At 43.1% G+C, this 15827-nt stretch overlaps 1 protein-coding gene across 8 annotated transcripts in view; it reads left to right on the forward strand.

The window, feature by feature from the left end:
- Positions 1-15827, forward strand: part of SNCAIP (synuclein alpha interacting protein) — a 153581-nt gene that overhangs the window by 136021 nt on the left and 1733 nt on the right. For 7 of the 8 annotated variants that reach the window (XM_073878574.1, XM_073878575.1, XM_073878576.1 and 4 more), the window contains 3 exons: positions 2796-2882; positions 3432-4500; positions 5796-5866. In XM_073878574.1, coding sequence (XP_073734675.1) covers positions 2796-2882; positions 3432-4500; positions 5796-5866 — 1227 coding nt within the window. The remainder of the gene's footprint in view (positions 1-2795; positions 2883-3431; positions 4501-5795; positions 5867-15827) is intronic. The other variant, XM_073878578.1, reaches the window with a different exon arrangement.

Below are 15827 nucleotides of genomic sequence, written 5' to 3' on the forward strand. Positions count from 1 at the left end.
GATCAGAGTGATGCATCCACAAGCCAAGAGCACCATCAAACCACCGGAAACAAGGAGAGAAGCAGGGAACAGCCTCCCTCTCAGCCCTCAGAGGAAACCGATACTGCCAACCCCGCGGTCTCAGACTTCCAGCCTCCAGAACTGTGAGAAAATAAACTTCTGTTTTTTAGCCACCCAACTGATGGTACTAGGTTAACAACAGCCCCAGCATGGCATATACCCATCTATGTTCTCATGTTTCATATACTTTTACATAATCATATTTCACATGATCATGTGCTTAAAATTGAGCAGTCCTTGCTGAGGGGCTTCTTTAGACTCTAGACAGTAGAGTCCCTTTTTTTTCCCATTCATACATGGAATTCCAATCATCAGTCAACCCAATCGCCCCCAAATAGTTTTCTTAACTGTACCATAATTCACCGTGACACTTAACAAACCCTTTAAAAAGTAGACTATAATCTTGCTTCATCTACTTTAGCCCCTCACTATTGTTCTTTAAAAATTTGACTGGCAATACCAGCTTGCAAAGTGGGAAAGGTAGAATGTACTTTTGTTTTTTATTCTTTCTTTAGAATAAGGGTTAGCCAACTATAGACTATGGGCCAAATCCAGCCTACTGTCTGTTTTTGTAAATAAAGTTTTATTGGAACCCAGCCACACCCACAATCATTTACCTATCGTGTAGGGTTGATTTCATGCTACAAAAGCAGAGTTGGGTAGTTATGACACAGACCGTGTGACTCACAAGCCTAAAATATTTACTATCTGACCTTTAGGGAAAAGTTTGCTGGCTCCTTCTTTAGACAATTAGTTTTCAGTAGGTGAGTCACAGAATGAGTGAGACAAATTGAAATCATAGACATTTCTTGTCTTAGGGGTAAAATGTTAGGACTAAGACTGACTATGTCTGAAAAACAGAGTACTTGGGGTGTTGGAAGGGTGTCATCCCAGTCTGATCTCACAGAATTAGAGTTAGGTGGCCAATGGTTGTTGAGTATGTACAGTGACACTTGGCAAGGAGAACAGTGGGCTTCCTCAAGCCCAGATCTAAGGTACCGCAGTCATTTTAAGAACACCAGCAACTCAGGGCACCTGGGTGGCTCAGTCAGTTAAGTGTCTAACTCTTGATTTCAGCTCAGGTCATGATCTCAGGGTTGTGAGATCAAGCCCTTTGTTGGGCTTGTGCTGGGCATGGAACCCGCTTAAGATTCTCTCTCTTCCTCTGGCCCCACCCCTGCTCACGCACTTGTGTGTGTGTGTGTGTGTGTGTGTGTGTGTGTGTGTGTGTGTCTGTGCGAGTGCGCACATGCGTGCACACTTTCTCTCTCTCTAAAAACAACAACAACAACAAAATGCTCATTCATTTAGTTCCATGTCCTGGCTCGTGAGAGGGCCTACCATTTTTTATGCTAATTGTATTAGTTCTCTATTCCTATAACAAATTACCACACACCTAGTGGCTTAAAACAACACAAATTCATCTTATAGCTCTATAGGTCCAAAGACTGGAATGGGTCTCCAGATTAAAATCGAAATGTCCACAGGCCACATTCGTTTCTGGAGGCTCGAGGATGGGTCTGGTTGCAGGATCAGTTCCTTGTGGTCAGAAGACCGAGGTCCCCTTCTTTTCCTGGCTGTCAGCAAAGGGTCATTGCCAGTCCTTAGAGGCCACTGCATTCTTTGGCTCATGGCCCCTCCCTTCGTCTTCAGAGCCAGTAACCACAGATGAAATCTTCACACTTTGAGTGGCTCTGACCTCATCTTCTATCTCCTCCTCACTGTTAAAGATTTGTGATTCGATTGGATAAACCATAATAATAATAATAATAATAATAATCCAGGATAATCTCCCTGTTTTCCTCTCAGCTGATAAATAATCTTGATTCTGTCTGCAACACTGATTCCCTTTTGCCACCAAAGGTAACATAGTCCCACCTTCCAGGGATTAGAATGTGATAGACGTCTTGAGGTGGGAGCGTCAGCACACTAATACTAGAGTTCAGTAAATACTGCTATTCTCTGAAAGTCAGAATCAGTTGGCTTTACTTTTCTCAGGTTCTGTAATAGGCTTTCTAAACTGATTTCAATTTCTGTAACCTGTGGCTTTTAACTGATTTTCTTAAATTTGAAGCACATTCTCATTCACATGCTCTTATCTCCAGAAGAAAATGAGTGTTGACATACTGTGTTTCCCTTCATGTAAGAAAATACCAAGTTATTTAATGGTTTTTACTCAATACGGAAATAGTTGTGTTGCTCTATTTTGCTCTTTTCTGATCACTAAATTAATTCAATTACTTTAAAGATTTAAACAATTTGGAAAGAGTAAATTATATAAGTATACACGTTATGGAGCTTTCTTAAAAATGATATTATACTACACACAGTATTTTGCAATTTCCTTTTTACTTACTATACATATATGTATACATAAAGTGTACTTTATATATGCACATATATTAGGGAAACCTTTCCTATGTCATGGATACTGAAATATATTCTCATTTTTAATAGCTGCCTTTATGGAAATAACTAAATTATTCACTTAGTCTTACTGATGAGCATTTAGGTTATTTACAGTTTTTTGCTAGCGTGAATAATAAGCATCCTTTTGGGTACTTGATTGTGTCCTTAGGAAAATTTCTGCATTGCAAAATGAAGAATATGCACATTTGTAAGGCTTTGGGATTTGTTGCAATTTATTGAAATAATCACGAAAAAGTTTATAGCTACTCATTTGTAGTAGTGGCCATGTATCAGAGAGCTCATGTGTCTCCATTTGTTTTTTCTAGACAGACAATGGAACGCGTCACATTGCAGAACCAGCTCCAGCAACTTCTGGAAGCTCAGAAATCAGAGTCACTCCTTTCTTCACCCAGGTAATACCAAGAACATGGGTTCTTAGAGTTCTTAGTTATTTTTAGTCTCTGAGCCTTCTTTTGGACCTCTAGGAAAAATATCTTTAAGGAGACCACAATATTTCATTTTTGTAAAGAGGAATAAAATTGAGACATTTCAGGGGAAAAAGGCCTTGGGGCTAAAGTCAGAACACCTGGGTTCATCTCTGGCTCTGTCATTTCTTCTTTCCCCGCTTGTAAGCAAGTCACGTACTCTTTCGGACTCCTTCATTTCTTCATCTGTGAAATGGAAATAAGGATATGTAGACTTGTAAGGTTGTTGAAGATGAGAATAATAGAATTAGAGCAAAATTGATGTGTAAACAGTAAAACAGTAGACACATTTATATTGTCATGGCATTAGGTATGAGGCACTATACTTTGGTCATAGTTGCCACTATGGAGATTGATTTGCACAGACATTAAGGGATTATTCTTATTCCAGTCCTGTCGATTTGTTGTAAGTTGTTCGTGGCAGTGAAGGAAATCAGTGATAGAAAATCCCCTCATGTGTTCTCTGTCATCTTTCAGTTCACCATCCTCCCCAGCTTCCAGAAGGTCCCAGTGGAAATCTCCAGATGTGGACGATGAGTCTGTAGCCAAAAGCAAACCTGGAGTCCAAGAGGGGCTTCAGGTTCTCGGAAGCCTGTCGGCATCCAGCCGGGCCAGGGCCAAAGGAAAAGACGAAGATTCTGACAAAATCCTACGCCAGTTACTGGGAAAAGATATCTCAGAGAGCGTCTGCACCCAGGAAAAGTTGTCCTTGGAATTCCAGGATGCTCAGGCTTCCTCTAGAAACTCCAAGAAGATCCCCGCGGAGAAGAGGGAACTCAAGTTAGCTCGGCTGAGGCAGCTGATGCAGCGGTCCCTGAGTGAGTCCGACACGGATTCCAACACCTCTGAGGACCCCAAGAGCACACCCGTGAGGAGGCCTGACAGGCCCCGGCCACCGCCCATCGTGGGAAGTGTGGAGAGTGTGGACAGTGCAGACAGCTTACACCTGATGATAAAGAAACACCCCTTGGCATCGGGACGTAGGTTTCCTTTTGGCATCAAGGCCTCCAAATCTCTGGATGGCCATAGCCCATCCCCCACCTCAGAGAGCAGCGAACCTGACTTGGAATCCCAGTGTCCCGGCTCAGGGACCAATCCCCCAAGCCAGCCCTCTGGAGACCCCGCTCAGCCCAGCCCCGACAGCACCGCCGCCCAGAAAGTGGCCATGAGCCCCAAGAGTGCCCTCAAGTCTCCATCTTCCAAGCGCCGGACCTCCCAGAACTTGAAACTCAGAGTTACCTTTGAGGAGCCTGTGGTACAGATGGAGCAAACTAGCCCGGAGCTAAATGGGGAGAAGGACAGAGATAAAGGCAGGCCCCTCCAGAGGGCCTCCATGAGTAGTGAATCAGGGGACCAACTGAAAAGGCCTTTTGGAACCTTCCGGTCTATCATGGAGACACTCAGCGGCAACCAGAACAATAATAATAACTACCAGGCAGCCAACCAGCTGAAGACGTCCACACTGCCCTTAACCTCACTTGGAAGGAAGACAACAGACGCCAAGGGAAATCCCATGAGCTCTGCTAGCAAAGGAAAGAATAAGGCGGTGAGTGCTATTTGGAGACTATCCCTTTTTTGCCTTTGAATTCACTGTGCTGTTCCTCACACTACAGATTGGTGACCTTTGCCACCACGAGGGAATCCCCGGAAAAAGTCCAAAGGGATACACGGGAAGCCCAATCCATGTGTTTTCTAATGAGATATTTCACATTGGAGTATAGACACTTTGCTCTTCCTTTGGAAAATAAGAGAGAAAGATTAAATACATCACAGGGTATTATACGCCAGTCCCCCAGGTGCCCTAAATAGTTGGCTCCCTGAGTGTTAGGAGTCCTGAACCGGGAGGCATTTCTACAAGATCAGACCACCAGCTGATGTGAAATCAGGCCCTTCCTTGGCACTGACTCTTCCTCAGGAAGAATTTGTTCTCCTTACATGACTGGCTAGTTTATTCTCAAGCCCAGTGAAAGAGCACATAAATACTCTATTTTTAAAGACTTAACCACTCAACTTTGGAATGACCTTTAAAATGAATACACCCACAGGGACCTCCACATTGGCATTTTACGACACAAACCAGTAAGTGTTAATCAGGATAATGCTGGGGCAGTCTGGAGTGCTCGGTACATGAGGGATGGTGGAGTGTGCCATGAACTACATTTTATAATTGCATTTCCTGGAAAACCATGCACTGTAATCTGTGGTTTAAAACCAGTGACTAAGAGATAGGAACATCTTTTTAGGCGATGTTTGCCGTGTGCTCTGTGCATGCCGTGCCATCCCAAAAAAATGGTATAGCATCCAAAATGTGAAACTCTAAGGAATGGAAGGATGCAGAATATCCATCCTGCAATCTAGAGAGTCCCAACCTGCGTAATTGATTATTGGCCATAAGGTGAAATTCCATTACGGTGAGGTTTAAGACCCGTCCAGATTCCTTTTGCAATACCGAAATCGAGTTTCCATTAATATCTCTCTAATTACTTGAACGCCAGTTTTAACTATACATTGATTCCCAACGTGAATTGTCTTTGTCTTAAAGGACTTCCGTGTTGTATGTATTTCAGCTAGAAAAGTCACCCCCGTGCCCCAAACCCCGGCCCCTTTGGGTTTCACACGGCCAGCCTTACCTTGCTCAAATAAGACTTTCCCAAGTCACTTACTGGGTTCTGTCACTCAGGAGTGAAAGAATGATCACTGCAGCTCCCCATGCTCCTTAAAGTAGGTATGAAGCTTCTGTCCAACTAAACTGCCTCCTGCATGCCTCCTGTTGATTGAGACATGTGCATGTGCCGAGCTTTGTTGCATGTTTTCAGATGATGTTTAATTGCACCTCTCTAGGAGATGTACGGCAGCTGCATCACCCTTTCTTCTAACTTGCTGACCGAAGAGCCTCTGCGTAACCATGCACGGTACGTGGTGCTAGCTAGCGGGTCCCTCGCGCAGTGAGGCCATGCCTTTGCTTCCAGTAGCATGACCTTTTAAGCCACAGTCCCAGAGCACCCTTAGCAGGAGCTGATACCAAGAAAGAAGAAAATGACACCTTCCCCTCTCACACACACACACACACACACACACACACACACACACACACACACACACACAACAGAAGCAGCCAAGCTTATAACGGGGCTTTAGAAAGGGATCAAGTGCCTGATTGGCGGGGCTTTATTCCAGCCGCAGAGGGCAGAGGAATCTACTCACCTTACAAACATGCTGAGTCTCCCGGTTGACTTTGGCTTTCAGTCTTTGTTTTAATGGAGTCAAGTACCAAGTAAGTATAGAAATTAAATTTCCTGTCACGGGTGGACGGAGTCGATCTCTGATCAGAATCAGAGCTGTGAAGGAGAGCTGAGGTTTTATTTCATTGCTTATCCTACACTGAAAGCTCCTTTCATCACTGTGCTGGGGAGAAGCAAGGCCCTGCCATTCTGAAATTGCTCTCGCTTAACGCTCAGAACCCCAGTGCCCAGCGGTCAGCCCGTCTGTGTGTGCCCACCAGTCACACGCGGGGCTTTCCCAAACAAAAGGTTTATGCTTCAAAATGCATGGACTGTGTCCGGAAAAGGATCGTCTTCGAAGGTCCCCAGTGGCTCAGGCGCCTCTCTGGGCAAAGTCCTTCTGCATCGGGCTTTCTTTCCTCCCTGGGGAATGTGCATAACTCCTACTCCTGGAGGAAGCAGGAAACGGGGGGGGGGGGGGGGGGGGGGGGGGGAGTGAAAGGAGAGCCGTGGAGGGTGACTTCCTACACTTGGTGCCCGGTGACTGGCTTCTTTCAGAAGAAAGCCCCAAATTCATGTTAAGGGAGGCTGTCACTTTTAAATCATTTAAACTTGCTTGCTTTAATATAATTATTTAAATTAAAAGAAAAATATGTTACGCCTTGCAGCACCCTTCCAAAATCCTCCGCACTGTTTTGTGAATGTGCGTCTGTTTCTATATAATGATAAACACATCCAAATAAGAGTGTATGTGTTGTGAGTATAAATTTTTAGGTCAGAATACTAAGGTGCAAGAAACGTCCTTTTCTTGACCCTTTAAATCAGATTTAATCTGCTCCAGGTCTCTGGTCAGCCCAGAGGAGAAGTAAATCTCAGGCATTTCAGGGAGTGCCCCTAGGGGTCTCATTAATTCAGTACATTGAAGGAAGCACCTTGGAGCTTAGGTATTTACTGGTCACCAGCATTCAACTTGGGTCAGGCTCACACGGTGCCTGAGTCTGGGCTGCTTCCGGCCACCCTGGGGCAGGGAATCTCAGCCAGTTCTTCGAACCCAAGGCCTGGGATAGGAAGGAAATAGAAGGGAAAAAAAAAATGTGCATTCCCCTCCCAGACATTGGTACTGGACCCCCTCTCTTCCTCCCAACCCACCTCCCCATCCCCATACCCTTCTCAGTCCCAGGTGAGGTTGGGTGTGTCTTCTGGTACCTGGAAAATTCTGCTCCTGTCCTTAAACAGAAGTCACCAACTTCTGTTTAAGAAGGCAGGAAAGGCAGCACAAAGACTTGAGAAACTCTTGGGAGGGAGAAGGAGAAACACCTCTCATCTCTCGAAGGTTCCTATAGTACCTGGAAACAAGACAGTTAGTATCACAGTGGATTGTCCTGCCAGAAATATTTCGTCCTGTCTTTTTACAAGCAAAGGAAGAAAGCTGAACAATTTTCTATAATATAATTACAAAAGTCAGAGCACCAAATGAGGTTTTGGGGCTCCTGAGCTATCCAACTCTAGGTTAACTCTTTCCTACTCAGTTGAGGGAACAATCCTTCTGAAGGCTCAGTTTTGAACCTCAGAGTCACTGGGTTTGCATATTAACAGAGTTTGATTTCAGCGATAAACTAGAAACCCAAAAATAAAAATACTTAGTGTATTTAAATAAGCATCTTGGCCACCCTTCCCCTCCCTACCTTATAAATTAACCTCTACTTTATCATGGTTTCCGTTTAGCGTGTGTTCCACATAAAGTGAGAAGTCCCTCGTTGGCTCGCGCTGGAGAGGGGAGGTTTCTCGGATTCACTCATAATGACACAGAGGCAGAGAGAACGTGGCCAAGTTCACTCCTCAGATAAAATAAGGGTGGACGGTTATAGTGGAAATGAAGATTCCTCGGAGAAATTAACACCAGCATGAGATTGTGGGCATGAAAAACACCTAATTGACTCTAGTGCTTGCTTCATTTTGCCTCAGGGAGCCATTGAAGGAACATCCCACAGAAAGATACAATATAGAAAGGAACCCAAGGGTTCATCCCTCAGTGATGCCTTCAAATCTTGGCCCAAGAATTTGCTTGAAAGCTAAACCGCTCCTCCCGGGTAGCAGCGATTCCCCAGGCTTATATAACTTTGGAATCCAATGGCAGTCATTGGGTTGAGGTTGGTTCCAAATATTAATGCCACCGAATTACCCTATCGCTATGGCCCTAGGAGAAAGAGTGGGCCCCCAGAACCTAGTTGCAGACATATGCTGGAGTCCCATTTTAGTTCCTAAGAAATGTTTATTTTTCCTGGGAAAATACGGGCAGTAAATACATTTGAAAGAACATCACCTCTGTGTGGGGGTTCTGTTTGCTATTTATTTTCCTAAATTGGTCACAGCTTGATAGCAAAGAATCTAAATTTCTTTTCAGTGCCCTTTAAAATTAGATTGGACTCCATTACTCTGGACAGCTTTCCCGGAGTGTTTCCACAGCCCACAATGACTTTGTTTATAACAAGCAGATTTATCTTTACTTTTTCTTATCAAGGACAAGTTGGTTTTGAGTTATTACAACTCCAAGGGAATGTTTGCAATTACTTGTCTTAAAACGCCAATAAGACATTCATTTCCCAGAGTTTAAGTCTAAGTGAGGCCTGGGACACATGACGTGAGCTTTGCGTCCAGCTAGCTAGAGGCAGAGGGTATCATCCTCTGGCCACCACCACTCACACCCTCTGTGACCACAGTGCCACTGTGGCCTGAAACCCTCATCCTAGCCCCAACACCAGAGCAGACGGCTTCAAAACACATTAAGTAATAAACACCATTAGTGTGGGTTTTACTGCCAAGGAATTAGCCACACAGGAAATGATACATGCAGGGCCAAGAGCTCTGGTATCCGATATTTTGCATAGATGTCAAGGATGTTCACTAACCACTTCAACAGGAGTCGTACGTTTGGCCTGAGACGATGTGAGGTGTGGTAGTCATGTGCTGGGCCCAGTAGGAGGTCAGAGTTGAGGGTGCCCACCCCCACCAGCACACACACACACACACGCACGCACGCACACACACACACATTATGTCCTTACTGTCAGGATATCATGCTAATCAGAAAAATGATCAAAGATATGGAAGCCATTGGAAAAGTAGAGGTGAGGCCCTGGCAGAAAGCTGTCTCCCAAGTACAGTGTGTTATCCTCAGCCCCACTGATGAGCACTTCCAGACTCATGATGGAAAAATCCAGTCGGTGCCAAAAAGGAGCCCCAGTCTTGTTGAACAAAGGCATCCTCACCATCATTTCTCTGGATATGAGAAAATAACCACATTCTAATCTTGTCTTTAATTTTTTACCTTAAAGTATCTATTTTTTAACCCATATGCTTTTTAAGAATTCTTGAAGGGATGTGTCTGTAATTTTTTGGTCACTGTTATGTTACCACGGATCATTGATCCATGCTGAGGACATAGTTCTAGAGCGACCTCCCCGAGGGCAGACAGAGTCTTAAGTATAACAGTTCAGAAAAGTTGGTTCAAGGGCTAATACAAAAAGGGGATTTAGCGATTACAGACATTAGCATTATCACTCAAAAACTACAGTTTTGGCTTCTAAGCCCTGATCAGAAGTGGATATTCATTTGTAATATATTAGCTCTGGGGTCTAGAGCCAGCCCATTAACAGGAATTGATACCAGGTCCCTGAGGTGCCTTCCTCTACTCCAGAAACCCCTAGAACCCCCCTGGTCACCTTCCCCCCCACTCCTCCTCCGTGTGTCCCCAGGTTCTGTGTTCCCTGTACAACTCTTGTCCCTCCCACCCTCACCTCTGCCTCCTTAGTATTCATATTAGTTTCAGAGGGGAAACCCATATTTCATACTGAGCTTTTTTGTCCCTATGACTTAGAGGAGAGAAGAGACCCCAGTCTTGAACATTTCTCCAAAGGCAGGTTCTCCTTTGCTCAGGCCACGGTTTTTGCGTTGTCCTTGGCTATCGCATAGCAGAATCTTGTGTGTGGAGGGAAATACTCATGTGATGAGGGATAGTTAAAATGACCAGACCCTCCCAAAGTCTCGGCACAACTTCGCAAGCTCTTTATAAAAGCAGCCAGAGTTCCCAAGGTTGACCAGGGCATGATTCACAAATGGAGTTTCTTTCCATACATGCCGTACACCCACTGGGAAAAAGAGAAAGTATATGCTGCCACAGGAAGACAATGAAACAGAGTTGAGTCTCCAAGTATGAGGATTTGAGACATAGAAAAAGCTATTGCGACTAAGATCCCACGTTCAGTCTTCAAGCACTGCCCTTGGAAGGCAGGAAATGACCATGTGGAACAGCCATGAATGAGAAGTAGGAGGGTACAGAGAGAAGACCTTCCTTCAAAACCAAAACCATCCCTCCAGAAATAACGTTCTTTCAGCATGTGAATCCTGGCTTAAATGCAATCACGAAACTGAAGAACAGACTACTCCCTTTTCCCACCTCCACCCTCCTTTCCTCTCTCCCCTCTAAGGTCCTGGTTTGAACTGTGAAATGCCCCCAGGGAAACTGCCCTGTTAGTGTCCTCTGGGCACCATCTCTGCCACCACGGGGGTGTCTCTGAACATTAAAAAAGCAGTGCCTGTCTATAAGCTCTGAGGAAGACTAGAGTTTCCAAGAAGCAGCCATTGATTTGAGGTTTAAAAGTACCAGCTACCCTATGACCCAGCAATTGCACTACTGGGTATTTACCCCAAAGACACCGATGTAGTGAAAAGAAGGGGCACCTGTACCCCAATGTTCATAGCAGTAATGTCCACAATAGCCCAACTGTGGAAGGAGCCCAGATGCCCTTCAACAGACGAATGGATAAAGAGGATGTGGTCCATATATACAGTGGAATATGACTCAGCCATCAGAAAGGATGAATACCCACCATTCGTATCAACATGGATGGAACTGAAGGGGAAATAAGTGAAATAAGTCAAGTAGAGAAAGACAATTAGCATATGGTTTCACTTCTTAGTGGAACATAAGGAATAGCTTGGAGGACATCAGGAGAAGGAAGGGGAAAAAAGGGGGGCAGAAATCAGAGGGGGAAATGAACCCTGAGAGACTATGGACTCCGAGAAACAAACTGAGGGTTTTAGAGGTGGGGGGGATGGATTAGCCTGGTGATGGGTATTAAAGAGGGCATGTACTGCATGGAACACGGTGTTATACGAAAACAATGAATCATGGAACACTGCATCAAAAACTAATGATGTACTGTATGGTGACTAACATAACATAATAAAAAAAAATTATAAAAAAAGTAAAAATAAAAGTACCAGCTAGAGACTTTACCCAGACAACTTCCAGTACCTTCACCAAGCATCCCTGCTCCAACCACAGTCATCTTGGATTTTCCTTCCCACACTGAGAACCTTGCAGATACATTACCCTCCTGGATGCCACATCCCTGGTTTGCCAGTGCACTCACTGCACCACCGTCTTTCTCTCTAAGCCAGGCATTTTGCTGTGCTGGCACAAGGTATGCTGCCTTCCTAAAAGAGATCAGAATCCAGGGAGAATTAAGAGGATAGAGTTATAACACAGTAAACTCCATGAAACATAGAGGAGCTTCATGAGAGTGGGGACCCTTGACAGCCTCCCTACACCCCCCATCTGTACCCCAGTGTCCAGCTTGGTGCCTGGCACATGCTAGAGACTTCATAAATATTTGGCAAGAGGGAGAGTGGAGGGAGGAAAGGGAAAAAGAAGAGGGAAAAGGAGAAACAAAAAGGACTGAGTTTGTTATCCCAAGAAACAACGGTGTCCTCCATCTAAATCTAGGCCCTTTGATTACAAGCCTCCCTACCTACAGTGAGTTTTTAGTGTGGGTACTTAGAGGGCAAGTTGTTCATTCTTTGAACCTGAATCCCATTTTTTAGTAGATGGGATTTAGAGATTTGCTCTCAGTGAAGTTCTGAAGGAGACCAGGAAAGTAACAAAATCTCCCTGTTTTGGTGATCAGTGGAAGTGTAATGCATGCCCGTGGACCCTTTTAAACTAATCCTCCAAGTAAATTGCTGTCTGATCACGATGGGCTATGGAAATGTGGAATCCCTGCCTGGATGAATCAGCAAGTTAGATTACTTGCAAAACTGTTATTTAAATTTAAGCCTTTTCTTCTTCCCAATTTTGGTCACTGAGAATGTGATTTTGTATCCAAAAATGAAATCAAGGAACAGCAAATTATCTGAATAATTCATGCCACAATTACCCAAACACTTTTGTTCTTTTGAATACTGGTAATTCAGGACTAGGCAATTGAGGGATTCAGGGAGGCTTATCCTGATATTATTCAAATAAATGCCTCAAATATACACTCGGCTCTAATCATGCTGGGTTTTGTCCTGCAGAAAGTGTTCCTTTTTAGTGTTCTTGACCACAACACCCCTTATATTAAAGCAAAAATACTCTGTTAATGTCTAAATGATGATATCATCCTTAAACTACAACCTAAGCCTTCTTTTTAACTTTTATTGATTTTTTGTTTACTTTTTTGTCAAAGTGCTATAGGTATATATAACAATAATGCTAGCGTCCTAACAAAAATTGGCTCTCCTCTGCCCAACCTACCCTGTTCTGTATTCCCACTCCCCTGAATCAACCACTTGGCTTTCTTTCAGATGTATTCTCTAGTATTCTGTATTGCCAGATCACATGCTCATACAGATACTCAACTTTAGATATTCCCTCTGTTACCTCTTGGCTTTCCACTATAAAAGGTAAAATGATAGCTAACACTTATAAAGCATTAACAGTGTACCAAAGAATATTCTAGATGCCATCTGCATATTAACTGTTTTAACCTTCACAGTAACAAAATATGGTAAATACTATTATTATCAGAGTTTGCAGATTGGAAGCCAAGAGAGATTATGTATCTTGCCCAAGTTTGTACAGTAATGATAATAATAAATTATGGAGCCAGGATTCCAAAAATCTATATTCTCCACAAAGAAACAAACTTGTCTAGCTCTATTTTAGCACCCAGCACTGCCCCCTACCCCCAAACACACACATACACACACACACACCTGCTTCCTCTTCCCACCATTATTAATACAGTTGTATCTCTCTTTGGGGTTAAATTAGTATTTGGTGTTTATTATTACTATGGCTGTCTAAATATTAATCACATTAGGTCCGTGCATTTCCTTTCTAATTATAACTACATTTTGAGGGGAGAAAGTAATTTTTGCTTCTCAGTTTACAATTCGTTTCTAAACACTTCACAGGAGACAGAATCCTTCCTTCAGCACATTCAGACAAATCAGGTGTCTCGGAGTTTGTTCATGGAGCAACCTCTTTCCTCCTGCCCCAGTCTGGACTGCTGCTATCTGGCAGGGCTATAGAGCTGTCTTCCTGGTGTTTCCCCCATACATTATTCTGGGAATTGCTTCTGCTTCTCTCCTGTGTAGAGCCCTATTTCCTGAATCTGTCTTTTCCCATTTGGGGTTTATGCTCTTGTTTTGGTAAACACATCTTCCCATCTTTAGGAGGTGAATGGGTGCTAAATTTGTTGAGACCTTGTCTGTCTGAAAGGATCTTCATTTTGCCCTCATTCTGAATTAGGTGTGTTTGGCTGGGTATAGAATTCTACCTAGGAAACGATTTTCCCTCAGAATCTTGAACACACTGTTTCATTTTCTTCTTGCTTCTAATGTGTCTGTTGCAAAGCTCTATTCCTCTCTAACTGCAAATCCCTTGGAAGCTATTATGATTTTCTCTTTATCCCCAGTATTTTGATTTCCTGATGCTTTGTCATGATGCCATTTTCATTCCTGACATGTGGGCGCTCAGCAGGCTTTTTCAATCTGGAAACCTATGTGCTGCAGTTCTGGGAAATGTTTTTGTACAATTTCTTTGAAAGTTTTCTCCATTCCAATTTCTCTGATCACTCTTTCTGGAAATCATGTTATTGTAATGTTGGACACACTGAATCAATCCTCAGATTTGCTAACTATTTTTCTATCTTTATCCATACTTCTGCCTTTTCTAGTTCCTTTAGGAAAGAACTGACGTGTACCTTCCAACCTTTCTAATTTTTTATTTTTGCTATAATAGTGTTAATTTCTAGAAGTACTTTGTTGGTTTTCTCTGTTTCCTCTTTGTAGCATTATACATGCAGGACTTACTTAAATTTTACAGACAAATACAAATGTATATTTTTTTCTTTTCTTCCTTTTTGCAGTAAAAGTGGTGTCTGATACAGTTTTGCTTCTTGCTTTACTTCACCTAACACAATGAAGGTCTTTATGTATTAGTATATAGTTTCTTTATTCTTTTACACAGCTATGTATTATTTCATTGTATGAATGTCCTATTTTTAACCCTTCATTTTATTGAGATCCTCACCTTCTTATGACTTATAACAGCTCTTTATATGTTACCTATTAGGAAGACTAACCCTTTGTATTATGAATTACAGACATTTTCCCAGTTTTTCTTTTCTTGTTAAAGATGTTCAAAGTTCTCATTGTCTCCCTATGTTATCTCTGTTCACTTTGACTTCCATTTCTCTGTTTATTTTGGTCCTGTCTTTCATAGTAGCACTTTCCTCAAATACCTGATGATCTCCAACTCATTTATATTCACTAAAGCTGAATGGAAACTCCGACTTTATGGGTGAGGCTTATGGACTGGTAGATGTTGCTTCACCCGAACTGGTGAGGACAAGGCTCTTTGTTGGGGAAGTCCCTGTCAGTATTTGTAGGTCTTTTCTCTTGGCCAGTTCATTTCTCAAGTTAGGGAAACTCCAGTCTTCTGCTAGGGCCCATAACCTGAATGCCAAGCATTCATGAGTCAGACTAAAGGGAGATGGGTTGAGAATCATATTCTCACTTTCTCACTTAGGGAGACTTTCATTTAATCTTCTGGTTTCCACCCCCTTCAGCTGAATTCAGAGTCTCTCTGGCTCATGCCTTGTAAATTGTTACCTCCAGTCTTCTTTCAGTGGGAAAGAGATATATACCCAGCTACATTTGATCAGGGAGGTAATCTGGGATATGAATTGCTACTTCCAAAAATTTTTCAGATAATCTTCCGATTTTCGGCACCCACTCAGCACCCACTGTCACCTTCAGAAATACATGATGCTTTTGGTTTCTGCATCTTGCAGGACAAATCAGTTTGTTGGGTTCCCTGCCTATAGGCTTAGATTTCTGCATCTTCAACTCTGCTAAATCAACTCCACATGCCCATCCACCTTCCTGTTTCTGAAATAGTGTTGGTATTTTGTCTATTATCATCCCCTCTCACTTGCCTTATTCATTTAGGTTTATGCCTTTTTTATTTCTTTACTTTCCTTTTAGTGTTGTTTTGTAAGAATAGGGTGATGAACGTATGTATTTAATCCACCATGTTTAATTGAAAGTCCCTAGAACATCTTTTAGCCAACCAGGTTTTTCTTGCCCCTTCTTCCCTTTCTTGCCCACAGACACTCTCTAAGGTTCTATTCAGGGGCACCTGGCTAGCTCAGTTGCTAAAGCTTGCAACTCTTGATCTCGGGGTCATAAGCTCAAGCCCCACGTTGGGTGTAAAGATTACTTAAAAATAAAATCTTAGGGTGCCTGGGTGGCTCAGTTGGTTAAGCGACTGCCTTCAGCTCAGGTCATGATCCTGGAGTCCCTGGATCGAGTCCCACATCAG

This window comes from Callorhinus ursinus, unplaced genomic scaffold, assembly GCF_003265705.2.
Source record: "Callorhinus ursinus isolate GAN/ISIS: 27379988/994484 unplaced genomic scaffold, GSC_fseal_2.0 scaffold30, whole genome shotgun sequence".
NCBI classification, from domain to species: Eukaryota; Metazoa; Chordata; class Mammalia; order Carnivora; family Otariidae; genus Callorhinus; species Callorhinus ursinus.